The sequence below is a fragment of the Anarhichas minor genome, unplaced genomic scaffold, assembly GCF_050575085.1.
Source record: "Anarhichas minor isolate MPS153535 unplaced genomic scaffold, ASM5057508v1 ptg000057l, whole genome shotgun sequence".
Classification (NCBI taxonomy): domain Eukaryota; kingdom Metazoa; phylum Chordata; class Actinopteri; order Perciformes; family Anarhichadidae; genus Anarhichas; species Anarhichas minor.
The window spans coordinates 540,183-567,865 of NW_027466503.1; the positions used below are offsets into that span (position 1 = coordinate 540,183).

The window sequence follows — 27,683 nt, forward strand, 5'->3', positions numbered from 1 at the left end:
GGTGTGAAGTGATGTCAATAAAAAGCCACAATTTTCTCATCTTCTAAAAAGAGAAATCAGTGTTCAGGACTTTATCTGTGGTTATTAAACAGATTGTTTCAGCTCTATTCTCTCTGTTTACATCATTGCTGAACAGTGAATTCATGTGTTAGGATTCTGATCATATTGGGCTCTTAGGTTTATTTACTGTGTCTTCATTCAGGTGTGAGTGGGTACGTTTGCTCTAAAGAGTTGTACTTTGCCTCGTCGTGTGGCTTCATATTCCCGCTTTTAATAATCGTCATGGTCTCTGAACATGTGAGACACACTGGTTATAAACTGTCCGTGCGAAGAATGAACCTATAAGAGTCTGTTCATTCTTGGTTAAAGACTCTGGTCTCTTTGACCACTTTTTTCTTTTTGGAGAACGTCATGTGAAATAACTTCTCTGACTCACGTATTGTTCTTCTGCTTCCTCTCCCCCGTGTGTCACGCTGTGTGAACATCTCACTTGAGTCAGGAAACTTGTCAGAATACTCGTATTTGATTGGCTGAGCTGCATCACGTGATGTGATGTATTACGCATTGGTCGGTGTGTTTCCTGTACCGCTGAACAAGTACCGTAAAGGCTGGAAAAGCTGCGCTGGTTAAAATAGAAGTGCTCTGTCAAAATAAAATGGGTTTTAGGTCCTGGGTCCAGATCTGGACCGCGGTCCCCCTACTAGTGACCGCTGCTGTAGAGTCTAGAACAAACAGACCACCGAGTAAAAAAGACAAAGTAAAGTTTATTGTGACAGAAACACAAAGAACAGCAGCTGAGTGATGTCATCAGGTCATATGATCACGACCAATCAGATCGGGATGCTTAAAAAAAAGGAGGGGGGCAGGGTTTGGACCTGGTCTCAGTACTGGAAGCTTCTTTTGGTCTGGATGTCGTCCAGGATCTGCTGCAGCTCCTCATCTTCAAACCGACCCTCCAGACTGAAAACACAAGGAGGAAACAGGGTTACTGGTCCTGGTTCTGGTTGTGGTTCAGGTCTGAGGGGGATGTGGATCACTCACCTGGGGATCAGGGCTTTGGCCTCTTCGGCAGCTTCTGGACACAGATTAGCTAAACTGGCCAACTCGAACTTGTGGAGCTTCTTCTGCAGCAGGAGACTGAAACAGAGAGAAAGGGGTCCGGATCAGATTAGGTCCGGATCAGATCCAGACCACAGACATCCGGTCCTCACCTGCGCACGGCGGTGATGGTCTCCCGGTTCTTGAAGCGGCTGAAGCGGGCCGTGTAGTTCAGGGTCTTCATGAAGACCTCAGAGAGCTCCTGCTCGTCCTCGGCGCTCTCGTTCTGCTGCTTCCGGTGCTCCAGCAACATGTGGACCTCCGAGTTCAGGAGAGTCTCTGAGCTCTCGAACTCTGTGGGGGGACACGGGGACCAATCACAGAGAGGCAGCGTGTCAGTAGAACCAATCACAGAGAGGCAGCGTGTCAGTAAGACCAATCACAGAGAGGCAGCGTGTCAGTAGAACCAATCAGAGAGAGGCAGCGTGTCAGTAGAACCAATCACAGAGAGGCAGCGTGTCAGTAGAACCAATCACAGAGAGGCAGCGTGTCAGTTGTTTTTATTTATTTTAGCCCAAAATCACAAATCTGCCTCAGTAGTGCTGTTTCACTTTGAGGAAATACACTGAATATACTACAGGAAAGGTATTAATACTACAGTGTACAAATATTCTGTTGTAAAAGTATTAATACTATATATATATATAATATATATATATACTATATATATATATATATATATATATATATATATATATATATATATATATATATATATATATATATTATATATTATATATTATATATATATATATTATATATTATATATATATATATATATATATATATATATATTATATATTATATATATATATATATATATTATATATATATATATATATATATATATTATATATTATATATATATATTATATATATATATATATTATATATATATATATATATATTATATATATATATATATATATATATATATATATATATATATATATATATTATATATTATATATATATATATATATATTATATATATATATATATTATATATAAACAGACCTTTAGGAAACAGCAGCTGAGACGCGTCTTCTTCTACGTCTCCAACAGCAGCAGCCGCGCCGCCTCCCGCCGCCATGACACTCAGAACAACACCAGCTAACGGCTAACAGCTAACAGCTAACGGTCCGCGGGCATCAGAGGGGACCGACAGCGGCAGACAGCAGCACCAGCAGCCGGTACCGGTACAAGAGGACGAACACGGACTACCGGAGGCTCCCGGCAGTCGGAGGGGAACTCTATGGATCCGTTAAATCCCGGACCAGGTTCTAGTTAAATCCCGGACCAGGTTCTAGCTCACAGAGTCTGTAGCTACACAAACACTTCCGCTTCTGAAAGCTATCACTTCCGCTTCATGGTTGTCCTCCTTCAAAATAAAATCAGCAAAAGCCCACAGTGCTCTCTGGTGGAAAGTAGACGTTACAACATCTCAGACTCATGTTGTACTTCAGTAATACAATGTGGTAATACTGCAGTCTCCAAGTACTGCGTTACACACACTGGATACATGGAAATATACTGGGTGGCAGTGAAGAGTAACACACTACAAAGTACTGTAATATTAAGGTACTTTACTTTGTTATGCTACTTTAAACGTCTCATTACACTTCAGAGGGAAATCTTGCACTTTTCACTGCACGACATTTTATTTAACACACTTGAATTACCTTTAGTAGATTACCTTCAGTGACGGTCATTAGGTACCCGTTTGAGTATTGAGACCCTTTACCGAAGTGGTGGCTTCCTCATCTCAAATTCGTTGAGTCTCAAGGTTTGTTAGTTGTATTAACGCGATGCGTGAGACTGGACGGTGAACTATAGGAGAATATGTATTGATGACCATAGTAATGTTTTATCACAACAACACATATTAAAGTATCTGTAAACGACATGAAATGTTCCTCAGCATGACAACAGAAAAAAGATGCGTTGGCCGGGAATCGAACCCGGGTCAACTGCTTGGAAGGCAGCTATGCTAACCACTATACCACCAACGCTGCTGCTTAGGTTTGCGTTAAATAAACAAATAGAAAATATCTGAAATACTTTCTGTATCTCATATATGTACACATATACAGTATATCAATCAATCAATACTTTTGTATAGCACATTTTAATATACAACAAAGGTTGCCCAAAGTGCTGCACACACTGTAGATAAGCAGTGATACAAACAAAGACTGGATTAATAACAAGTGACATTAAAATCAAGACAAACTGACACAAATCACGCAAAAGTGCCGTTCAGATCAAAGGTGATGGGCCAGGGAAAAGAAATAGGCTTTTAAACATTGGTAAGGTGGATGACAACCTAACATGAAGGGGAAGGTTGTTCCAGAGCTGAGGGGCAGCAACAGAGAAGGACTGGTCGGCCCGGTTTGCCATTTTTGTTTTTGGAACAACTAAAAGCTGTTGGCCGAGAGATCTTAGTGAGCGAGGTGGTATAGGGCTCCAGCAGGTCAGACAGATAGACTGGGGCGGTGCTATTTAAACACTTAAAAACAAATAACATTTTAAAATTAATTCTGTACTCGATTGGTAGCCAATGAAGGGATTTTAAGATTGGTGAAATGTGTTCATGCCTGCGTGTACCAAGTCTCGCTGCAGAGTTCTGCACCAACTGAAGGCGTGATAGAAGTTTTTTGCCGATTACAGCATACAAAGAATTATAATAGTCCAGCCTGGAGTTGATATAAGCATGAATCACTTTCTCCACGTCTTTTGAGGAGAGAAAGGCTTTGACCTCAGCTAAGAGTCTTAGCTGAAAGAAGCTGACTTTGACCACAGACGCAACTTGGAGGTCCAATATCAAAGATGAGTCCAAGATCACATCCAGAGTTCTGACATGCTTTGCAGTGGGTTGTCATGGAGCCAAGACACAGTGAATGACTGTTCGGTATAGCAGCTGAAAGGTGAGAGGGATTTATTAGCATGATCTCTGCTTCACCTTCGTTGAGGCATAGCACATTTAGCGAGAGCCAGTATATGTGTACATATATACAGTATATGTGTACATATTTATTTCAGTATTTATTTCAGCATTTAATTATTCTTTTATTTATTTATTTCTGTATTCAAACATGTATTTAAACATTTATTTATTTATACTTAAGTCATATTCTGTCCTCCATAAACACGTGTGGAGAGAGGAGTGAACAGCTTCTTTCCACCGTCACTCTGATGAACAATAAATCAGTCATATTGCACTACTACCTCTGTTTGCACTACTACCTCTGTTTGCACTACTACCTCTGTTTGCACTACTACCTCTGTTTGCACTACTACCTCTGTTTGCACTACTACCTCTGTTTGCACTACTAACTCTGTTTGCACTACTAGTAGGAGGGTAAACGCTGGAAGGTCTGGCATGATGCGGAGAACAATGTGGTGTGTGTGAGACTGGGGTGAGTCAAAATAGTGATCCAGCAGCGTGAGCAGGTGAGAGTGATGAGCTGATGAGGTGGGCGTGACCAACAGGTGTACTGAATGAGGTGATGAGGTGGGCGTGACCAACAGGTGTACTGAATGAGGTGATGAGGTGGGTGACAGATTGAGTGACAGGAGAGAAGGGGCGGAGCTGTGACAGATATATTTATATAAGTACACTTAAAGACTTTGATCTCCTGTGAATAAAGTCAAATGAATAAACACTAAACAGAAATGTACTGTACTGACAAAGCGGTCAAAGATAGGTTATGACAGAAAAGGTGTCGGCTGAAGTTGCTTATTAACCTTCTCACATATAATAAAAAACCTTTTGAAAAAGCGACACAGTCCCAGAAATCAGTCTTTAAAGATGGAAGAATTCATCTTGTGTATTTTGTTTAGAGTCTGTGGAAGATGCAAATCAACTTTATTTACATGTTTGATTTGACATCACAGGGACACATTCAATGCACACATTACACAGTTATCATCACTGTGAACACGGCTCTCATCAGGGCATCTTTCTATCAACACATTTGTTAGATGACAGATGATACAGTAAGTATTCTACATTCTTTTACCAAAAGCAAGACTGTTGCATATGATGCGTATCTTGGACATGTTCAGTCCGTATATTAAAGGGTTGAAGAGCGGTTGGCATGTCAGCCAGTATAATGATAAAAACACTCTTAACATGTTGGGAACACCGTTCATATTAAACCTGCTCTGCACTATTTCAAAGAAAGCTCCAAAGGAGAAGTTGAGCAGAGAAGCGAGGTGAGGTGTGCAGGTACTGACAGCTTTCTGTCTGGTCTGTTTACAACCAGAGAAACAAACTCTAAAGATCCTCACGTAAGAGTAAAGGATTAGAATTATAAGAGCAAATATTACTGTAAACATGTAAACAAGTCCATACGTGTTATTGACTAAAGTGCCAGAGCACGCCAGTTTAACAACAGAGTAATTGTTGCAGTAGACTTTTTGAATTGTGTTCCCACACAGCTGTAACGGAACACTCAAAGACATCATGACAACAGTTGCAAGTGCACTGTACAACCACACGAACACAGTCAGGATTACTGCCTTGCTGGAAGTCATATGTTTATTATAATGTAGAGGACAACAGATAGCACGGTATCGATCATAAGACATGACTCCTAAGGTAAACAATTCAACACTTCCATAGAAATGAACACAATAGATCTGCAGGAAACAAAGTGGAGCAGAAACAGTGTGAATGTCAGAGAGGATCTGAACCAGAAGGAATGGAAACAACCCTGTACTACCAAACACTTCATTTACAAACAGGCTGCAGAGAAAAAGGTACATAGGTTCATGTAAGCTTCTGTTCATACAGATAACCACAATCAGCAGAAGGTTGGAACCAACAATGGAAATATAAAAAGTCAGAATAATCAGGAAATACAAGTATTTAAACAACCCGGTGTTAAAGTAGGCACGAAGTGTGAAATATGAAACCAGAGTGGAGTTCATCATCATCCTCACTTTGACTCTTAAATCAAGTAATAGCACCGCTCAATGGATGAGCATATTGCAGGAACTAAGCAACACTTTGTGAAAGTTAATCAAGTTTAAATGCATGACAGAGAAATAAATCATTAATAATATACAAACACACCTCAGTGTATAAACACCAACCAGATTAATTTGAATGAAAACAAATATCACAAATACAGCACACTTACATTACATTCTTTAAAGTCAGTGAAACACAGGCTGAGACATTGGATGAAGCTAACATTGATCTGCTCACCTGTTGTAGTCACGACTCCTTCCAAACTACGTCCAGACACTCGCTCTCTGTATTTGAACCTTTTCAGGTCAGGGAGTCGCCCACAGCAGCAGTCAATCCTAATAATCAGATTACAACCTGATTTTTACAGATTACTTCTTTCCATTCTATTTTTTATTCATTTTATCATATAAAAACTTTACACTGATACAAAAAACATGATTCACAGATGGTAACAAAAATTATAATTAGATTTAATTCAAGATGAGGATGCAGTAAAAATCGATCTGCAGGTGAAAGTTGAAGACCCTGTAATCAGAATCAGCTTTCTTGGCCATGTATGCATACGCATACAAGGAATTTGACTCCAGTTTTTCCGTATATACAAATAATAAATATATATATAAAAGTATACATATTGTAGCGACCCTGTAAAGTAAGAGCTGGTAGTAGAGGGGTCAGGCTGTCACTTCCCTCTCTCTGGCCAATCACGGGACGCACTGTACACGTTAGTCAAGGTGCGTGCCTGTGATTGGTAGAGCAGAGGGGAGGAGGGGGTTACCTGTTCAGTGCCGGGAGCTAGTCAAGGTTGTTAGACCGGAACCAACGAAGAAGAGAGTTGTTGAAACACACTGTAAAAAGACCGATAATGTTCGCTGGAGTTGCTCGGCACTATTGTTAATAAACCTCTTCCAAGGACTTCACTCTGTCTCCGACTCATAAGTGGAACATTACACTGGTGTCAGAAGTGACTTTGTGACGGACGTAGACATAACGCCAAATCCGTTCGTGAGCTAACCTAGCTTCGTTAGTGAGCTAGCCAGTTAGCTTGCTGTTGGTCATGGATGGTGTCGGCAGGACGGAGGTGAAGAAGGAAAGGAGAGACATGGAGGAGGAGGGAGCTTGCGGGTGGTCGGAGGACATAGCCAGAGAGTTCACGAGAGCTTCAAGTGTGGCGAGGGATCGCCTGAGAGAGTCTGCGGTGAAGATGGCTAGAGACGCTGGTATGGCTCCCTCATCAACGTTACCCGCCACTTCTCCGGACAATGGAAATAACGATGGCGGTGCCCGGCACCCAGTAGCAGTCTCAACGGTGAAAACACCCAAATACTCCGGTAGGTCTGACTGGGAAGCTTTCCTGGCCCAATTTGAGCTATTATCCCACGCCGGGGGATGGTCCATCGAGACTAAAGCACTGCAGCTGGCTTTGTGCCTCACAGACGATGCGCTGTCCTGTCTTCTGCTGCTGAGCCCGGAGGACAGACGTAGTTATCAAGCGCTGGTGGGGGCTCTTCAGAGGCATTTTGGACAGTGTTTGCAGCCTGAGCTCCTGCGTAATGAACTGAATAATCGTTGCAGAAAACCTGGGGAGCCGCTGCGGGCATTAGCTAACGACATTGAAAGCCTGTAACAACGGGCTTATGTACACATGCCCCCCAAAGTACAGAGCGAGCTGGCACGGGACCAGTTCATCAGAGCAATCTTCCCCACTGAACTGCGTGTCCAGATACAGCTGCAACACCCACAGTCTTTGCAGGTGGCCTTGGAGATGGCTGTGGAGAGAGAGAATGTGTGGGGTGTAGCGGCTGGAAACTGTCAAAGAGAGGGGCCACCTGCTGTGAGGGCTGCAATGCAGAGCCCTTCAGAAGAAGAGAGACCGGCATGGTTGACTGAAGTGACTGAATTGATTAGGGCTGTGTCGGTACAGCAAACACACCGGCCATGCCCCGGGCCCAGGGTCTGCTGGGGGTGTGGTCAACCAGGGCACTTTGCCAGGGAGTGCCCCAAGTCAAGCAAGTCTCAGGGAAACGGCTCAGGGCCCACATAAAGGAGGATATGCGGACCCCGGCCCTAACTCCAACCCTGTCTTCACAAGCCTCAACATCAAATGGAGGAGCCCAACATCACAGCCGGGGGAGCCAGGCTCCACTTCCCCCAGAAGCAGATGACAGCGCATGCTTCGAGCCTGTCGTTGCAGTGGGACATACCGGTAAGGGCGATTCTTGTTTCGTCCCTGTCACTGTGGAAGGAGTGCCCTGCTTTGCACTAGTGGACACAGGCTCAAGCGTAACGTTGGTGAGGCCAGATATGGTCCCGGACGGGACTCTGTTCGACCCGGAGAGCTGGCACCCATGAAAGGCATATGTCTGTTGACTATATCTGTGGGGACGACGACTGTACGGTACCGGGTGTGGATAGCTTCAGTGCAGGATCCATGTATTCTGGGTTTGGACTTTTTGAAGGCCACTGTAAATGGAGTAACCAAGAAGGATTCCTACCCACTGCCCCGCATTGACGAGTCTCTGGACCTGGTCTCGGGGTCCTCTTGGTTCTCCTCCTTGGAGCTCCACAGTGGGTATTACCAGGTGCCACTCGCCCCGGAGGCCCGCCCCAAAACAGCTTTCTGCACCGGACGGGGACTGTGGCAGTTCAAGGTCCTTAGTTTTGGACTTTGTAATGCCCCTGCCACCTTCGCGAGGTTGATGGACAAGGTGTTGGAAGGGGTCCCCCGTCAGCAGTGCCTGGTTTACCTGGACGACATCCTGGTTCATGGTAACTCATTCGAGCACGCCTTGGTGTTGCTACGGGTGGTGGTGGGAAAGATCAGAGCAGCAGGCCTGAAGCTGCACCCGGATAAGTGCCATTTCATGCAGAGAGAGGTATCCTTTTTGGGACACCAGGTAGGGGGTGAAGGCATCGGCACCATGCAGGAAAAGGTGCAGGCAGTCGCCGACTGGCCCATTCCCACCAACCAAAAACAGTTGAAGAGATTTTTGGGCCTGGCCTCGTACTACAGGTTTGTACGAGGGTTTGCTTGCACTGCTGCGCCCCTGTTTCAGCTGCTGCAGAAGGACAGAGACTTTTCGTGGACGGAGCAATGCCAGACGGCGTTCAGCAGCCTTCGGTGCGCCCTGAGTGAGGCTCCGGTGCTTGCCCCACCCGACCCCAGCTTACCATTCACGCTGGACACGGACGCTAGCGGAGCGGGCGTCGGAGGAGTGCTTTCCCAGGCGGGACCCGAGGGAGAGCGAGTGGTGGCGTACTTCAGCCGGGCTTTCAACAAAGCTGAGCGGCGCTACTGCGTCACCCGCAGGGAGCTCTTGGCAGTGGTGCTGTCAATCAGGCACTTCAAGTACTATCTGTGTGGCCTGCCATTCACTGTGAGGATGGACCACTCTGCTCTGCAGTGGCTCATGACATTCAAGGAGCCGGAGGGGCAGGTGGCCAGGTGGTTGGAGGAGCTCCAGACTTTCAACTTCAACGTGGAGCACCGGGCAGGGGCAGAGCGGAGGGAGACCTGCGAGAAAGAACTGTGTGAAGAGGAGGGAGGCTGTGCTGCAGTTCGACGGGTGGAGGAGTCCATATGCCGGGAGCTGCAGACAGTGGACTGGGAAGATTGGAGACAACACCAGGTGCAGGATGCAGACTTACAGCCTGTATTGCAGTGGGTGGAGGCACAGTGGTGGCCACCATGGGAAGAGGTGGCAGTGTCCTCCAAAGCAACCAAAGGGCTTTGGTCTCAGTTTGGATCTCTGCGCCTGAGTCAGGGCGTGCTGCAGCGGGCATGGAAGGAGCCAGCAACAGGGGAGGAAAGGTGGCAGATGGCGGTCCCCAAAGACCTGCAGGAGGCGGTGCTGGAAGCCATGCATGGAGCTGCAGGGTCTGGACATTTCGGTGTTTCTAAAACACTCCGTCGCCTCCGTCAAGGCTTCTACTGGGGACAGTGCAGGAGGGACGTGGAGGACTTTTGCCGCCGCTGTGACCCCTGTATGGCAAGAAAGGGTCCCCCAGGTTGCTCCCACGCTCCACTGCAGCAGTTTCCAGTGGGGACACCGATGGAAAGGGTGGCCGTGGTGGGTCCGCTGCCTCGCTCAGACGGAAGAAACCGCTACGTCCTCACTGCCATAGACTATTTCACAAAATGGCCAGAGGCGTACGCCCTCCCAGACCAGGAGGCAGAGACAGTCGTGGAGGCCCTGGTGGGAGGCATGTTCAGCCGTTTCGGAGTACCGGAGACCATACACAGCGACCAAGGGAGGAACTTCGAGTCTTGAGTGTTTGCGTCCATGTGTGAAAGATTGGGCATGCACAAGACTCGCACCTCTCCCCTGCAGCCCCAGAGTGATGGTTTGGTGTAAAGATTCCATCGCACCATGGGCGAGCAGCTTGCCATCCTCACTTCGCAGCACCAGCGTGACTGGGACAGGCATTTTGCCTTGGTGCTCATGGCGTGTCGCTCTACGGTGCAAGAGTCCTCATCCTGTACACCCGCCCTCCTCATGCTGGGGAGAGAGCTCCGCACCCCCGCAGAAATGGTCTTTGAACGGCCACCTGAGTCCCCAGACACTTCCCCAGGTCCTGAGTATGCCCGGAGGCTGCAGAACCGCCTCGAGTCAGCCCACGTTTTTGCCCGGAAGCAGCAGCTGAGTGCTGGCATGAGACAAAAATGCAACGTGAGGGAAAAAGGAAAGCACTTTGAGGCTGGAGACCTGGTTTGAGTCTACAACCCCCAGCGAAAGAAGGGCCGGTGCCCAAAGCTCGAGAATCAATGGGCCGACCCCTGCAGAGTATTGGAGAGGGTGGGCGAGGTCGTCTACAGGGTGCAGCTACCTCCTAAGGGAAGGAGAGTGGTGCTCCATAGAGACAGGCTCGCCCCTTACAGAGGGGTCTCTTCTCCACTGGCATCTGGGGCACATGGACCTCCTCCGCAGCCTCTTCCCTCTGCCCACTCCCCTGCCAGCGCCCCTGGGATAACGCAGGGGGCTTCAGTGCCTGTGCCACCAGCACTCAGGAACCTCACGACACCCATGTCCGGGTTCCCTGACCCTCAGGGCGGAAGCTGCCCACAAGAGTCTCCCCTTCTCTCCCCCTGGCCCATTGGACACAACCCCCCCAGGCGGCCCAGCCATAAAGACAGAGAAGGCCCCCGGGACGGTTCAGAGACTTTGTTGTTCCATCTGGGATGGCAGATAGTTAAGAGTGAGACTTTAGGTTCCAGAGAGGGCAAGAATGCGCCCTGGTCTCACTGGAAGTGACGGTAGTCCACCCTGATCTTCCTAAAAATGTACTCATGTTTTTCCATCTGCATTGTGTGGGAGTGTTCATGTACAATGTTTACGTTGCTTGGGTTGTTCCTTGTGGGCAAGGAACTTTGTAGTGGGAGAGTATTGTAGCGACCCTGTACAGTAACAGCTGGTAATAGAGGGGTCAGGCTGTCACTTTCCTCTCTCTGGCCAATCACGGGACGCACTGTACACGTTAGTCAAGGATAGGTAGCCTGTGATTGGTAGAGCAGAGTGGAGGAGGGGGTTACCTGTTCTGTGTCGGGAGCTAGTCAAGGTTGTTAGACCGGAACCAATGAAGAAGAGAGTTGTTGAAACACACTGTAAAAAGACCGATAATGTTCGCTGGAGTTGCTCGGCACTAATGTTGACGGTTTGTGTTAATAAACCTCTTGCAAGGACTTCACTCTGTCTCCGACTCGTAAGTGGAACATTACAATATGAACATAAAACACAACAACAATAACAATGAAATGGAGGCTAATCAGGAGCCTAAACCAAGGCCGACAACCTGACACTGGAACAAGAACAGTTCTAAGAAACAAATATCAAAAACAAAAGTAAATTGTATTCTTGTAAAACCTTGTAGTGACAAGTTGCATCACCTGCAGTGTAATACAGAGTGTGAGTTGGACTTAGTGTCCCAGAAGTCCTGTCACTTCTAATTTCTCTCAAACGTTTTACAGCTAAAATGCTTTGTCATTAACCCTTAGAACAATAACTGAGGAGTAGTTATATTAGGACTGTAGCGTGATTGTTTGTTGCAGTTTGATAAATAATTAATAACAAAATATGTAGCGATTAACAATAACTCAATTATGAATCATGAACCCATAATTTAGTATAAAAAGAATGATGCTACTCAGCTTCCGCGATAAGACATCATTGATATAAGTAAGATGATTTAACTTTATTTAAAATTTAGGACCCCAGCTAATTAAGAAAAATAGGGAAACTCCAAAATGTTATATTAATCAACTATATGTCAACCTCAGGCTTGCTACAGAGTTCTTGTCATGGTGTACAGGGATCTATTATATAATTTACACACAAATCAAATGATCAAGTTCTTTATAAATTAAATATTTATTGGACTAACTACATAACTGAAGTACTAAACAGAAAATAAACATCTGGGATGGTGAGTGGTTGTGAGGCATGGGCCCCTGCTGAGCTGGTGGATGGGGTCAGGACTGTCCTATTGTCTTTCAAAGCGGCAGTAGAACTCGTTCAGCTCATTTGCCAGGCGGAGGTCATTCATGGAGTGGGGGGTTTAGGCTTGTGGTTTGTTATCTGTCTGAGACTCTCCAAACAGAAGCAGAGTCACTTGCTGAGAGCTGGTGTTGCAGTTTAGCGTCTCTCACTTTCTAAACCTGTACTTTGACAGTTTAAACCTGTCACTGTTCGCACTCTTAGATGCCTGTTATTTTTTCAACCATAGCTGTGATATGGTAATGTTAGGTTTTCTAATCTACACAAGGGGGGGGGACAAATGTAACTTTTGCTTTCCATTTATTAATTAAAATAACTTCAAGAACACTGAAAGCAAATCAAATAACTTTGGGCTATAGTCTGACATAAAAAAACACAATATTTAAGATATTTCTTTTCAAAAAGATGAGAATCCATCGTGTGGAGAAAGGGTAGTGCCAGATGCGTGTCTGTGTGATTCTCACAGAGGGGGCTTGTCTGCAGCACCGGACTTTCCGCCGTTATGAAGTGAGCTGTCTCAGTCTTTTCCTTTTCATAGAGGCCTGGAACGATCTTCATACTGAAGTGGAAGACCCCAATAGATGTTGTAATAGCTTTAGCCCGGTCCGATTCTGCCACAAACGGTTTTCTAAATGCCGCGATGATACCTTGTTGTTGTTTTTGTGCCTTGGCCCCCGTCACTGACAGACTGGGATGGTGGCGCTTCATATGTGTGGATGTATTGCCGTTGTCGTATGTCTTTCTCTTTAATCTATTTACGGACACGGCCGTCCTTTTGCACAAAGCCTTTTCACCAACTTAATGCCGGTCGTCTTCGTCCGCGAGTAGAGGGGCGTAGCGTGGTTCCTGCTCGGTTGCTTCTCTGAAACCCGTCTATAGAGGTCGTCCTTCGTCACAATCCTCACTACTCCGGAGTTTTCAAACCCCGAAAACGAAGGAGTTTAGAAACACTGCCGAAGCCGGGTAAGTTTGAAATCTCCGGGTTACCTCGTAGTGTGGACGGGCGGAAACAGTGACCTTTTAAAACGATGACGTAGACGCTTTTGCTTCTTGAATGTTTCTTATCAGTCATGGCATGTCCTTCTCTGATTCGACAGAAGAAAACAAACATCAGCCTTGATACTGATCGACAAGCAGGTTAATTCAACATGGATAACGGAACCTTGGTGTCTTTACTATCAGCTGTTGTTCAGTTAAATTCTACATTTTATATTTCTACTACTGCCGACATGAGGAGGAAACAGCTGTTATTGGAGCGGTTAGCGAGCGGTGTGTCCAGCGGCGGTATCAAACCTACGGAGCGGACGTCTGAAGGTTTGAGGAGGACGATGGACACAAAACGGAGGACTTTCTTTCTCTTATTAATGTTTATTTTGTTCTGAACAACTATTCAGAAGTCAGTCAAACATTTCATCAGCTCTCAGCTGATGAAATGTTTGAAATGTAATCCAAACATTTCATCAACTAAGAGCTGATGAAATGTTGATGAAACATTGTGTTGCCTTCAGGACCCCAGAGGAAAAATCCACAGATGGATATCAGAGCATTAAAAACAGCCACATGTAATGGACTAATTCAGAGGAGGAGGAGGAAGAAAAAGGCTGATGTCAGACCCAATGCATGCTGGGACATTAATGCAGGTCTAACTGTGAGTGTGTTGTGTTTCACTATGAACAGCTCTGAGTCTTTGGCCTCCGTCACCTTCACTGTCTACGGCTCTCTTCGTCTGAATAACGCCGCTCTGCTCATTTGCATATCTGTCCTTTACGTTTCAGGACTGTGTATCAACCTTTTCCTCCTTCTGGTTGTTTGCATGGAGTCTGGTCTCCACAGGCCGATGTATGTTCTGCTGGTGAATCTGTGTCTGAGCGGAGTGATGGGCAGTTCATCCGTGTGTCCTCACATCATCACACACCTGTTAGCTGACAGGGAGGCAACTCTCTCCGGATGTCTGACTCAGGTGTTTTTCATCAACGTGTACAGCGGCTGTATCTTCTGTATCTTAGCTCTGATGGCCTACGACCGCTACGTCTCCATCTGTAAACCTCTGCTGTACCACTCCCTCATGACTCCGGCAAAGGTCCGGCTGATGCTGCTGCTGCTCTACTCCGGCCTGGGCTCCTCCTCGGCCGTCCAGGTGCTTCTGACCTCCAGACTCCGACTGTGCAGACATAGGGTGGATAAACTGGTCTGTGACAGTTTGGTGGTGGCGAACCTTTCCTGTAAAAACACGCCTCTGATCAATGTGTTCGGTCTGTGCTGCGCCGTCTGTTGGATCCTGTTCCCCTGTTTCCTGGTCATCGTGTCCTACGTTCACATTTTCATGGTGGTCCTAAAGAGCTCGAGGGCGTCTCAGATGAAAGGGCTGCAGACGCTCACCCCTCACTTACTGACCTTCATTAACTTCTCCGTGGCCTCTTTCTTTGGGGTCATTTATAACCGCCTGAGTCACCGAGTTCCTGAAGCTGTGAATATTTTCACAGCTATTAATTTCTTCATCCTCCCTCCTCTGCTGCATCCCATAATTTATGGTGTCAAAATGCAAGAGATTCGGCAAAGTGTAAAGAAAATGATGAAAAGGAAAATGTTTTTTTAAGGTTTCACTGTTCTTCCTTCCTGTGAAGCTCCTGATGATGATGATGATTCTATTATATCCACTGCTGCTGTTATCATTAGTGCTGCTGCTCTCATCATATCAATCATTTATATCGTATGGACTGAATGTGTTGTACTTCTGTTCACATCTATTGATCTCTTCTCTAGTTTCTGATGTAAGAAGTGAGGAAGTGTCATGTTGTTCACATTTAAAGCTCTCGTGTGTTTCATAACTTTCTGAATGTTTGACTTTTAATTAAAGTGCATCAGGTCACTGACACGGAGAGAAGAATCGTGTGTGAGAAAGAAACCTGAAATATAAAATGTAGAAATGTAAAGGGATTTTATTGAGTTCATTTTACTGATGATCAGAACAGGAAATGAAATCAAAAGAGTCAGAAAAGAAAGAAAAGAGTGGAGAACAAAATCAAAGGATCAGAACTGAACGTATGAACCAACCTCTCTGCTTCAGACTCGCACTGTTGTTGGGATTCCAGTCGATGAAGAGCGATGAAGAATAAATGAAAGAATGAAATGTGATCCAGAACTCTGCTCGTCTGGTTCAGTAGTTTGAGGTCAAACGAGGGTTAAAAACTTAAATACAGTTTGTTCAATAAAAACATTTGACAAAGAAAATGCTCCAAATCTTTCTTCATTTATTGTTGAATCTATAAAATGAACCTTCGAAAACACGGAAAGATTAAATTTATTGAAATATAAAACACAGAAAAAACTGAAAATCTGGTCAAGAAAAGGTTTTAGTGACGTCACACACAGTGTGATTCACAAATAAAATATAAAGAGAACACTCAAATAAAATCTTTCCTCCAATAAAGAGTTTAATTTAACCAGATTGTGCAAAAACATTAAATTGTGAAACTATGAAGTCATGATTGATTCATCTGAGCCCAAAGGGAGGAGAGGAGAGAGGAGAGAGGAGAGGAGGGCAGAGGAGAGGAGAGGAGAGGAGAGAGGAGAGGAGAGGAGAGAGGAGAGAGGAGAGGAGAGAGGAGAGAGGAGAGAGGAGAGGAGGGCAGAGGAGGGGAGAGGGTTAGAAATACTCTCATTCACATGAACGCAGGAAGGAAAATAACTCGGCAGTTTCAGCTTTTTACTGCTTTTAGAACTCAACCATTTAAATAATTATATATATATATAAATAAACATTTCTCTGAGTTACAGATGTCTTTTTGTCAACCTAAGTCTATGGGGGAACTCTTGCTGGACCTCGTGACATCACATGACCGATCAGGAAGTTGTAGTTCCACCGTTAGGTCACGATGTGAAATCGTCTCTTCCTGTAGTGACGATGTGACGGAGACACTTTCAACATTTACTTTATTATTTCATATTAGAATATTAACATTTCTTATCTGTGTATCCAGCAAAAATATAAAGTTTATATTTTCACATTTAGTCTTCTTTAGATCTGTGAGGACAAATGCTGCTGTTTCCTGTAGTAACCATGGCGACAGCAGAGCGTCCTCCCATGATGCAGTGCGTGAGTGCTGATTGGCTGTTGGTGAAGCTGGTTTGAGCTCCAGAGTGTCCACAGTCTCCTCTGGGTTTGGCCTTGTGTTGGTTACTGATGGAAATAGCTGCTGTTGATGAAGCTGCTACAGAGAGGAGCTCCTCCGGGACTCATTAGTGTCAAAGATACAGTAAACATGATGAGTCCTCCATGTCCTTATGTCCACAACAAGGACAACTAACAGAGCTTTGACCTGCAGAGGACCTCTAACTGGTTGATGCAACGCCGGCAGAAAATGACGTAATCAAGGACGGCCCGTATGCTCTGCATGTGCATTGGTCTCTACTGTGGACATCAGTAGTTAGACGTGTCCATTGGTCTCTACTGTGGACATCAGTAGTTAGTAGTGTCCATTGGTCTCTACTGTGGACATCAGTAGTTAGACGTGTCCATTGGTCTCTACTGTGGACATCAGTAGTTAGACATGTCCATTGGTCTCTACTATAGAAATCAGCAGTTAGACGTGTCCATTGGTCTCTACTATAGAAATCAGCAGTTAGACGTGTGTCAATAAAATCAAGTCAGAAAAGACCACAAGAATAGAGGTCAGTGTGTGCAGTGTTGTGCAGTTTTTAAAAGACTTTTTAAGTTGGCTTTAAAAGTGCTAATAGAGCTGCAGCTCCTCACACCTTCAGGCAGGGTGTTCCACTGGTGTGCTGCTGTTACAGAGAAGGCTGATTGTCCAAAAGTAGTGCGGTGAAATGGTATTGTACAGTCTCGTGTTGAGGATATTCTCGCTGATCTAATAGAAGTTGCTGAGCGAGTATATACAAAGTGGAGGGGCCAAACCATTTATAAGTCTATAGACCAGGCACACATCTGAGAACAATCTAAAATTGTTAAAGCTCAGTAGATTATGCTTCTCCAATACCCGACAATGGTGAAAGTGCAACGGCCTTTTGTCCAGAATTTTTATTGTTTGCTTATATAAAGACTCGAGAGGTCTTATGGCTGTTTCACCAGCCTGCTCCCAACACGTAATGCAGTGGGACATATGAGAGAGGATCATGGCATGCATAAATATCTTTGCATTTGGAGAGAGACAGTTTCTGATGTGTCTGAAATTTGCTAGGTTGTATTTTATGGTTTTAACCATTTTTTTTTTACATGTTTCTTAAATGTCAAATTTTGATCTAGTATCACACCAAGATATTTAAAATCAGTGACTATTTCTAGCCTTTCTCCATTGATAAGAATGTTGGCATCAGGAGGTTGACTGATGTTTTAGAAAAAAACATCCCTTTTGTCTTATTTACATTTAGAGTCAGACATGATTGATGGAGCCAGTGTGTGATCCTTTCCAACACAATTGTTAGCTTGGCAGCTGCTAACTCAGCTGTTTTTGCATGTGTATATACAACCGTGTCATCTGCATACATTTGCAGTTCTACATCATGACACTGTTGAGGGAGATCATTAATATATAGACTAAATAATAGGGGAGCTAACACTGACCCTTGTGGAACACCCATTGTGCATTTCAGGTTGCTTGACAGTGCGTCACAAATTTTAACACATTGCTTCCTATTTGATAAATAAGAAGACATCCAAGCCAGTGCTCTAGTTGAAAAGTTGAACGCAGAGAGTTTCGATATTAACACATCGTGATTGACTGTATCAAAAGCTTTGCGTAGATCTAAAAATACAGCACCAACTACTCCTCCTTTATCGAGCATTGATTTGATTTTCTCTATGAAGTGCAAGGTAGCAGTTTCGGTGGAATGATTTGTTCTAAAGCCAAACTGCATACGATGTAGACCACAGGTGCTTGTATTAAGAAAAGTTGTGAGTTGTTCAATGACAACTTTCTCTGCAATCTTTGACAGTACTGGCAGTATACTTATCGGTCTATAGTTACTGGCTTCAAGGCGGTCTCCAGATTTAAAAACAGGTGTGACAATGGCACATGTCCAGTCATCAGGGAAAGAGCTGTGTTTAAAAGACAAGTTAATTAAATGAGCAATAGGGGGAGTTAAAATATCACTGTGGGCTTTCACAAACATGCTATCAAACTGAAAAGTATCTCTGCATTTGGAGTTTTTTAAGGAACTGATGATTTTGTTCACTTGTAACTCGTTAGTCTGTAACATCTCAGAAACCTGCCCTGTAGCCTCCGTAGGAACCATGTCCAATTTCCTTTTTGTAAACTTTTTTCCGAGCTCATATACAGACTCAAGAAAAAAATTATTAAAGACAGAAGCAACCGCAAGATGATCATCAATTAGTTCACCTTGTACTTTGAGTTTAAAATCTCCTAAAGATTTTGGGTCCGTCCTTGTGAGATTATCGATATTTTTCCAGATCAATTTGCTGGTGCCTTTTGCCGCATTCAAAATATTGAGATAAAAGCGAGATTTAGCCAATCTTAGCTCCTGGGTGACTCTGTTCCTGAGACCTTTATAGATCAGCATGTCATGTCTTTATTGTCAATTCCACAATGTACTGGACATACAGGGGAGTTGAAAAGACGTTTCTCTCTAGTCCAACATATAAACATATAAACATATAAAGTGAATACAGTGCAATAGATTTAAAAAACATTTAGACAATATATATATAATAAGAGAAAAAAAAAAAAAAAACTATCAATCTGTATTTAGCAGCAGCTGGACATGGGGATTTAGCAGCAGTTGGACATGGGGAGTCTTAAAAGAGAGGAGGGAGAGAGTTCAGAGAGTTCAGCTTCCTAACAGCCTCGTGGACGAAGCTGTTTGAGAGTCTGGTGGTGCGAGCACGGAGGCTCCGGTATCTTCTCCCAGAGGGCAGGAGGCTGAAGAGACTGTGTGAGGGGTGGCTGGAGTCACGCACAATCATAGTCACTTTGCGGGTGAGGCGAGTGTCGGATATGTCCTGCAGGGAGGGGAGTGAGGGGAGTGAGGCACCAATGATCCTTCCAGCTGTGTTCGCTATGCGCTGCAGGGCTTTCCTGTTGTAGTCAGTGCAGCTTCCGCCCAACACAGTGATACAGTTTGTCAGGATGCTCTCAATGGTGCCTCGGTAAAAGGTGCACATGATGGGTGGTGGTGTTCTTGCCTTCTTCAGTTTGCGGAGAAAGTAGAGGCGCCTCTGAGCTTTCTTTGCCAGTGATGTTGTGTTGGCTGTCCACGAGAGGTCCTCACTGATGTCCACCCCCAGGAATTTGGTGCTGCTCACTCTCTATATCAGCACCATTGATGGTCAGTGGTGGGTGTTGAGTGTGGCCTCTCTGGAAGTCAACAATAATCTCCTTGGTCTTGCTGTTATTCAGAAGGAGGTTGTTGTCTCTGCACCACGTGGTCAGAAGGCTGACCTCCTTCCTATAGTGGGTCTCATCGTCGTTGGTGATGAGACCTACCAGAGTTGTGTCGTCTGCAAACTTGACCATGTGATTGGTGCCACCGGACGGTAGTGATTAAAGCAGGACGGAGTGGATTTCTTTGGCACAGGTATGATGATGGTGGCCTTGAAGCATGATGGTACAACAGCTTGTCTCAGAGAAGTATTAAAGACATCCGTGAAGACATCCTTAAGCTCCTCTGCGCAGTCCTTCAACACACGACCAGGGATGTTGTCTGGACCTGTTGCCTTGCGGGTGTTGATAGTGGAGAGTGTCCTCTTCACGCTGGCAGCAGACAGGCACAGAGCCTGATCGTGGGGAGGGGGCGGAGTCTTGTGTGGACGTGTGCTGTTTTGCGTTTCAAACCGTGCAAAGAAGCTGTTGAGGTTGTTTAGCAGAGAGATGTTGCTGTCGCAGATCTGTGGCACGGGTTTGCAGTCCGTAAGGGTCTGAATGCCCTGCCACAGGCTCCGTGTATCTCTGCTGTCTTTAAAGTGACTGGTTATCTTATTCGTGTATTCCTGTTTTGCTTCCCTGATGCCGTGGGACAGGTCGGCTCTCGCTCTTCTCAGGCCAGTTTCATCCCCGGCTCTGAAGGCGTTGTTTCTGGCCGTCAGCAGCCGATGCACTTCCCCTGTCAGCCATGGCTTCTGGTTAGCCCGAGTGATGATGGTTTTTATATGAGTCACATCATCAATGCACTTACTAATGTAAGAAGTAACAGTGTCTGTGTACTCCTCAATGTCTGTGTGATTGTTGTATGTGGCTGCCTGCTTAAACATTCTCCAGTCTGTTGTGTCACAGCAGTCTTGGAGAGCGGAGGAGGCCCCATCTGGCCACACCCATACCTGCTTCAGAACCGGTCTGGAGACTTTCACTCTTGGTCTGTATGCTGGCATTAGCAGGACGGTGATGTGGTCAGAGAGTCCTATGTGGGGTAGGGGTGAGGCCTTGTACGCTCCTTTGTGAGTAGTGTAGACTAGATCCAAAATGTTTTCCCCTCTTGTTGGGAAATCAACATGCTGATGTAGTTTGGGAAGGACAGTCTTAAGGTTAGCATGGTTGAAATCTCCAGCGAGGATGGTGAAGCCGTCTGGGTGAGCTGTCTGTTGTTCACTGATGGCCTGATACAGTTCACAAAGTGCCGCACTTCTGTCACTGTTGTTGGGGGTGGGAGGGATGTAAACAACAACTAGCAGAATTGCTGTAAATTCCCTCGGCAGATAGAAAGGACGGCACCTTATGATCATAAACTCCGCCAGTGATGAGCAGTGTTTACATACCACAACAGCGTCCTGACACCATGCATCACGGATGTAAGCACATACCCCGCCGCCGCGAGTCTTTCCTCCTGTAACCAGGGCTCTGTCTGCTCGGTAGCATGTTAGCTGCTCCAGTTTCACAGCAGAGTCGGGGATGTTGTCAGTTAGCCATGTTTCCGTGAAAATAAGCACACAGCAGTTCCTCACGTCTCGCTGCGCCATCCTCAGCAGACGTATGTGATCCATTTTATTGTCCAAGGATCGCACATTAGCCATGATAATGGATGGTATGGCTGGGCGAGTTGGATTAGCCGCTAGCCTAGCTCGGATACCCCCGCGCTTGCCCCTCTTCTGCTTCCTCTCACACCGCTTGCGGCGCCTCCTTTCCGGGGGAGTAGCAGTCGAGTTCGGTGTGGTCGCAGGCCGGCGGAGTCATCCTAGCTCCGTGATTGTTTCTGCTTGTGCAGTATCCAGAGTGTTGTATAGCTTGGTCCTGCCGATGATTAACAGAGCCTGGCGACTGTACTTGCGTTCCGACGTAGACAGACGAGATGAAGACGAACAACTTTCGTACAAACATTTAGTAACAGAACAAAACACCACATGGTCGGGACAGAGAGGGGTCGCTGCGTCTACACGCGCCGCCATCTTGTCAGTGTCTCTTCTAGTTGTAATTGCCTTTCTTAGTGCAGCATCTCTAGTCTTCATCAGCTTCCACAGATTTTCATTGAACCAGGGTAAATTATTTAAAATTTTAGATTTTATCAGGACCCCCACATTAAATCTTTCCCTCACAGAGTTGATTCTATGAGTAAAGGTGTTACAGCCATAGCACAATTCGTCAGAAGATAACACATCGTCCCAGGTCAAGCTGTTCATTTCACTGGCAGATTCTTCTAGCTTAGCTTTAGGTAGTAGCACTGTAGCATCTTTGACTTAGTCTCCACGTTCCTAAATCTATTTTTTGTCAGTTTTCTCGCAAATAAGGTTAAATAAGGTTAGGTTATGATCCGATAAGCCAGTGATTAAATTATAACTTTTGGTTGTTCTTTCTGGTTTATTGGTAAATATCAGGTATAATATCAATATCAATTTGAGTACTGGAGCATTTGGCAATCCTTGTTGGGCCTTTTACTAATTGTTCTAGATGAAATTTCATAGTGATCAATTTCAGTTTTTTCCTCTTTGATTTATCCCCCCAGTTCACATGAAAGTCGCCCATGAGAATTAATTCTTTGTTGAGATTGCACTCTTTTAAGACTTCTGTGAGTTGATCATAGAAGGTGTCATCTGCAGAAGGGGGCCTATAGATACCTAAAATGTTAAAAGACATTTTCTGGGACAAGATCATTTTTAACCCGACATATTCTAACCTGTTGTCTGCTTTGAAAACCACACGCTCACATTTTATGTCGCACCCCTCCTCCCCTTCCAACAGTTCTATCCCATCTAAAACATTGATAGCCGGGCACCGTGAAAACACTCGCGGGAGTAGACGGTTTCAACCACGTTTCAGTTAGACAGAGAAAGTCTAAATTTGAATCAGACATAAGATGAATTAGCTGATTGCTCTTTGCCGCAATACTTCTGATGTTGAAGTGGCCACCAAATAGCCCCCTAGGTTTCAGCTTCGTATCCCATAAGACTTTCGCATGATTGACAGTTTGAAAAGTTTTGAACAACCTCTGCCTCCTTACTGCAGGGTTTCGACACACAGCGTTGTCTCTTGCCGAGTTTGTGAGAGATCCCATGGACATATCTAGGTCTCCACAGTCCAGCAGCGAAAAGTTATCCATTATGACATCATGCCCGGTGTTAAGAAAGTTCAGTCTGTTAAGGGAGAAGCCTGACTCCGAAAGACCAGGCTCACTTACCGACATCGGGGTAGTCCCGGCCACACTCGGGCACAGATCAGCACCGAAGTTCTGCGGCGTTCCTGGAGTCACTGGTCCAGGATTTAGCTGTACATCACCGGAGAGCAGGAGGAGCATGAATAGGAGACCTGTTATCCTCCGGGACGGGGTGGCCGATGACCGGTCCGCTGTACCGGTGATTCGCTCCTGTACCTGGGCACGTCCGTGCCGCAGGACAGACGAATATATTCAAAAATCGCGCAGTAAATTGTGGTTTAAACTCACTGTAAGAGCGTCAACTGGCCCTGAGCCAGCGTTATTCCCAAGTTCAGCCGCCAGGAGTGCGCGGTGGTCCAGCTGATTTCTATCAGCCTTAATCATTCTGGCCAGACAGACGCGAACAGGCATTACCGCAACTAAAAGCAGTAGTAGTCCAAAAAGCACACCATGAAACACAACCAAGATATTGTTGCTGTTGAGGAACTGCTTTGCACTTGACGCAGTCTTTGAAAAACATGGCCTATGATACGATAAACGGCCTCCTCGATGCAACAGGACACGGGGAGTCGCAGGACCTGCCACTCTGCAACTCCACGATGCCGCCATTGCACTGTGCTCTAAATGACGCTATGACGCTCTACTGTGGACATCAGTAGTTAGACGTGTCCATTGGTCTCTACTGTGGACATCAGTAGCTAGACGTGTCCATTGGTCTCTACTGTGGACATCAGTAGCTAGACGTCTCCATTGGTCTCTACTGTGGACATCCGTAGTTAGACGTGTCCATTGGTCTCTACTGTGGACATCCGTAGTTAGACGTGTCCATTGGTCTCTACTGTGGACATCCGTAGTTAGATGTGTCCATTGGTCTCTACTATGGACTGGAGGTTTACAGTTCAGGGCTGGTTCAGGTTTATAGTTGGGGCTGGTTCAGGTTCATAGTTGGGGCTGGTTCAGGTTTATAGTTACGACTGGTTCAGGTTTATAATTAGGGCTGGTTCAGGTTTATAGTTAGGGCTGGCTCAGGTTTATAGTTAGGGCTGGCTCAGGTTTATAGCTAGGGCTGGCTCAGGTTTATAGTTAGGGCTGGTTCAGGTTTATATTGAAGGCTGGCCCAGGTTTATAGTTAGGGCTGGTTCAGGTTTATAGTTAGGGCTGGTTCAGGTTTATATTGAAGGCTGGCCCAGGTTTATAGTTAGGGCTGGTTCAGCTTTAAAGTTAGGGCTGGTTCAGGTTTATATTGAAGGCTGGCCCAGGTTTATAGTTAGGGCTGGTTCAGGTTTATAGTTATGGTTGGTTCAGGTTTATAGTTAGGGCTGGCTCAGGTTTATAGTTAGGGCTGGTTCAGGTTTATAGTTAGGGTTGGTTCAGGTTTATAGTTAGGGTTGGTTCAGGTTCATAGTTAGGGCTGGTTCAGGTTTATAGTTGGGGCTGGTTCAGGTTTATAGTTGGGGCTGGTTCAGATTCATAGTTAGGGCTGGTTCAGGTTCATAGTTAGGGCTGGCTCAGGTTTATAGTTAGGGTTGGTTCAGGTTTATAGTTAGGGCTGGTTCAGGTTTATAGTTAGGGCTGGTTCAGGTTTATAGTTAGGGTTGGTTCAGGTTTATAGTTAGGGCTGGTTCAGGTTTATAGTTAGGGCTGGTTCAGGTTTATAGTTAGGGTTGGTTCAGGTTTATAGTTAGGGCTGGTTCAGGTTTATAGTTAGGGCTGGTTCAGGTTTATAGTTAGGGTTGGTTCAGGTTTATAGTTAGGGCTGGTTCAGGTTCATAGTTAGGGCTGGTTTAAGCACTCCTCCGAAGAGTTCCTCCACAGAAGCCATTAGAGAGGAAGCTAACCGACTGCCCGAACACAAAACCCAAACTGATCCGTACATCTATCTAACTAACACACTAACGGCAAGAGCAGCCTATACACAGGGTCACATTACTATTTATATTACCAATACCATTAATGCACATTACTGACTTAGCATCTTCCCGGAGTCTTTGTGCTTCGTCTCCTCACAGGTTTCTGTGGATCGTGGTTTTATCTGGACCCTGGTCTTGCCTCCTGCCGTGGTCCTGCCTGAGACCCACTGCTACTATCATTATTAGTAGTAGTCGCATTGCTATTGACGATATCATTACTGCTTTTGTTATCATTAGTATTCTACTATATCCACTTCTGCTGTTACTAGTAGTAGTCGTAATGTTTCCATCATTATTATACGTACTACTCTCATTATATGAATCATTCTGTCATATGCATAGAATGTGTTGTAACTCTGTTATGTTGTTCATTCTGTACACATGACATCTATCACACTTCATCCCGATAGAGGACCCTCCTCTGTTGCTCTCTCAGCTCTCTCCCTCTTTTCTCCTGTTAAAGGGTTTTTTGGGGGAGTTGTTCCTGTTCTGATGTGAGGGTCAAAGGTCAGAGGATGTCACATGTGTACAGATTGTAAAGCCCTCTGAGGAGAATTTGTGCTTTTGGGCTATACAACATAAAATAAATTGAATTGAATAAATACATTTTGTTCTTCTCAGGATAGCAGAGGAGATCTCTAGCTAAACTAAGTTTAAGCTTTTAAACAGAAGAATACATCATGAATCACTTCTGATTAACAGCAAACAAAGTCCCCCTAAATTCCGAGGTATAATTATGTTGTTTAACGTTGAAAAGGCGCTCTAATAACCTTGGCTAAATACACATTACATATGAAATTTTGACATCTTCAACTATCAAACGTACTCTTTTATGTTTCTCTTGTTTTTCAGATTGAGAGACTATCATGTATATCATTTATTAGCACCTTTAAAACAGCTTTGCTTTCAATAAACAACTCGTATTCTCGTATTGTTATCACTTTCTTTCATACATCTTTGTGGAAATGCTTTTCATAACAGTGTGATAAGGAAATGTGCCTTAATTTGAAATGTTCATACAATACTAATATATCCAATCAGAGGGCAGCTTGTGAGTTCACAGCAGTCATGCAGCTACATTTCTATTGTCATACTTTACACCTTAAAGAACCACGAATGCATTCTCAGTGTCTGATAAACCCTTAAACCTGCTGGGCCGCCCTGACATGAGAGGCCTACATCTTAGCAAAGACAAGACTTTTACATATGATTCGGATTTTGGACATATTTAGCCCGTACAGTAAGGGGTTGAAAACCGGCTGGCATGTAAGCCAGTATAATGATAACACAATTCTCAAAGTATTGGATAGATTGTTCATATTGAACCTGCTCTGTAATACTTCAAAGCAAGCCCCACATGAGAAGTTGAGCAGAGAAGCGAGGTGAGGTGTGCAGGTACTGACAGCTTTCTGTCTGGTCTGTTTAGAACCAGAGAAACAAACTCTAAAGATCTTCATGTAAGAGAAGAAGATTAGAATGAGAGGACAAAAGATCGAGAGTGAAGTAGCAATGACTCCATAGATGTTATTAACTGAAGTGTCATCGCAGGCCAGTTTGACAATGGAGTAGTTGTCACAGTATACTTTATCAATAATGGTCCCACACAGCTATAAAGAGCTACTCAATGATGTCATCACAACACACAGCAGTAAAGGGCCAAGCCATGTTACAGCAAAAAGAACAGTAATCTTGTTAAATGTCATACGTGTGTTATATTGTAGAGGATAACAAATAGCAAGATATTGGTCATAAGACATGACGGCTAAATTTAAATACTCAACACCTCCATAACAGTACAGGAAGAAATTCTGCAGGAAAGTGGAGCAGAAACAGTGTGAATGTCAGAGAGGATCTGAAGCAGAAGGAATGGAAACAACACTGTACTACCAAACACTTCATTTACAAACAGGCTGCAGAGAAAAAGATACATAGGTTCATGTAAGCTTCTGTTCATACAGATAACCACAATCAGCAAAAGGTTGGAACCAACAATTAACATATATAAAAACATAACAATCATGAAAAACAAGTATTTAAACAACCCGGTGTCAAAGTAGGCACTAAGTGTGAAATAAGGAACGTATGTAGAGTTAATCATGATTAATCCTCTTGGTTCAAAATACTTCATCACTTTGCAAAGGAACAAAAATAAGTATAATACTAATGTCACATGTTGTTTGTTGTAAGTGTACAACTAGTGAACATTTTGACATGTATGACAGAGTTTAGTTAATTAAAGCATCAACAAACAGTCCACTTACTGTCAACCAACTAGAGAGGACTCTTTAGTGACAAACATCTCTAACTTAACACCACTCTCTTATTTACAGTCAACATGAGCAAGAAGCTACAAACAGTTGATGACCCTGTGTGAAGGACTGACTGTGAGTCCCTCTTTACTGAGCTGTAACTCTGCTTCTTATAGACATTTCAAGTCAGATAGCAGCAGCAGAGCAACGTCATCATTAAAGGTTACAACATCCGATTCTCTAATTGATGATCGGTTGATAACTGGTATTTAGAAGATGTTCATTAAAAAGAGATATGAATCAGAATCAGAACTGTTTACTGCCATGGTATGTTGAACATACAAGGAATTTGACATGACGGGAGGTGCATAACATTTAACAACAACAATCAGTGCAAGTAGAA

The 27,683-nt window shown here is 44.6% G+C and overlaps 4 protein-coding genes and 1 non-coding gene across 5 annotated transcripts; 1 reads left to right on the forward strand and 4 right to left on the reverse strand.

The window, feature by feature from the left end:
• Positions 1–744: 744 nt before the first annotated feature.
• polr2d (RNA polymerase II subunit D) lies at positions 745–2,451 on the reverse strand. Its single transcript, XM_076076424.1, has 4 exons — positions 2,116–2,451; positions 1,212–1,392; positions 1,042–1,137; positions 745–960 (listed from the first exon to the last, which is right to left on the reverse strand). The coding sequence occupies exons 1-4, from the start codon at positions 2,189–2,191 to the stop codon at positions 882–884; spliced, it is 432 nt and encodes a 143-aa protein (XP_075932539.1). The 5' UTR covers positions 2,192–2,451; the 3' UTR covers positions 745–881.
• A 587-nt stretch (positions 2,452–3,038) lies between these two features.
• trnag-ucc (transfer RNA glycine (anticodon UCC)) lies at positions 3,039–3,110 on the reverse strand. The gene has a single exon. It is a non-coding gene; the product is annotated as a tRNA-Gly (tRNA).
• Positions 3,111–5,106: 1,996 nt separating this feature from the next.
• LOC142932533 (olfactory receptor 10A3-like) lies at positions 5,107–6,039 on the reverse strand. The gene has a single exon (XM_076076432.1). It carries the CDS (start codon positions 6,037–6,039, stop codon positions 5,107–5,109), a length of 933 nt encoding a protein of 310 aa, XP_075932547.1.
• An 8,197-nt stretch (positions 6,040–14,236) lies between these two features.
• On the forward strand, positions 14,237–15,163 carry LOC142932535 (olfactory receptor 52E2-like). The gene has a single exon (XM_076076433.1). The coding sequence runs from the start codon at positions 14,237–14,239 to the stop codon at positions 15,161–15,163; it is 927 nt and encodes a 308-aa protein (XP_075932548.1).
• An 11,043-nt stretch (positions 15,164–26,206) lies between these two features.
• Positions 26,207–27,129, reverse strand: LOC142932575 (olfactory receptor 10R2-like). The gene is given in 2 exon segments (XM_076076492.1): positions 26,207–26,850; positions 26,853–27,129. Coding segments are annotated over 2 exon segments (921 nt in total).
• Between the last annotated feature and the right edge of the window lie 554 nt (positions 27,130–27,683).

What these genes read in the sequence shown, in the direction of transcription:
- LOC142932535 (XM_076076433.1), top strand. Translation starts at nt 14,237, where the DNA reads ATGAACAGCTCTGAGTCTTTGGCCTCCGTCACCTTCACTGTCTACGGC.
- LOC142932533 (XM_076076432.1), bottom strand. Translation starts at nt 6,039, where the DNA reads ATGATGATGAACTCCACTCTGGTTTCATATTTCACACTTCGTGCCTAC.
- polr2d (XM_076076424.1), bottom strand. Translation starts at nt 2,191, where the DNA reads ATGGCGGCGGGAGGCGGCGCGGCTGCTGCTGTTGGAGACGTAGAAGAA. An exon ending in ACCATCACCGCCGTGCGCAG is followed by an intron (nt 1,138 to 1,211) that starts GTGAGGACCGGA and finishes TCTCTGTTTCAG; the next exon opens with TCTCCTGCTGCAGAAGAAGC. An exon ending in GCCAAAGCCCTGATCCCCAG is followed by an intron (nt 961 to 1,041) that starts GTGAGTGATCCA and finishes TTGTGTTTTCAG; the next exon opens with TCTGGAGGGTCGGTTTGAAG.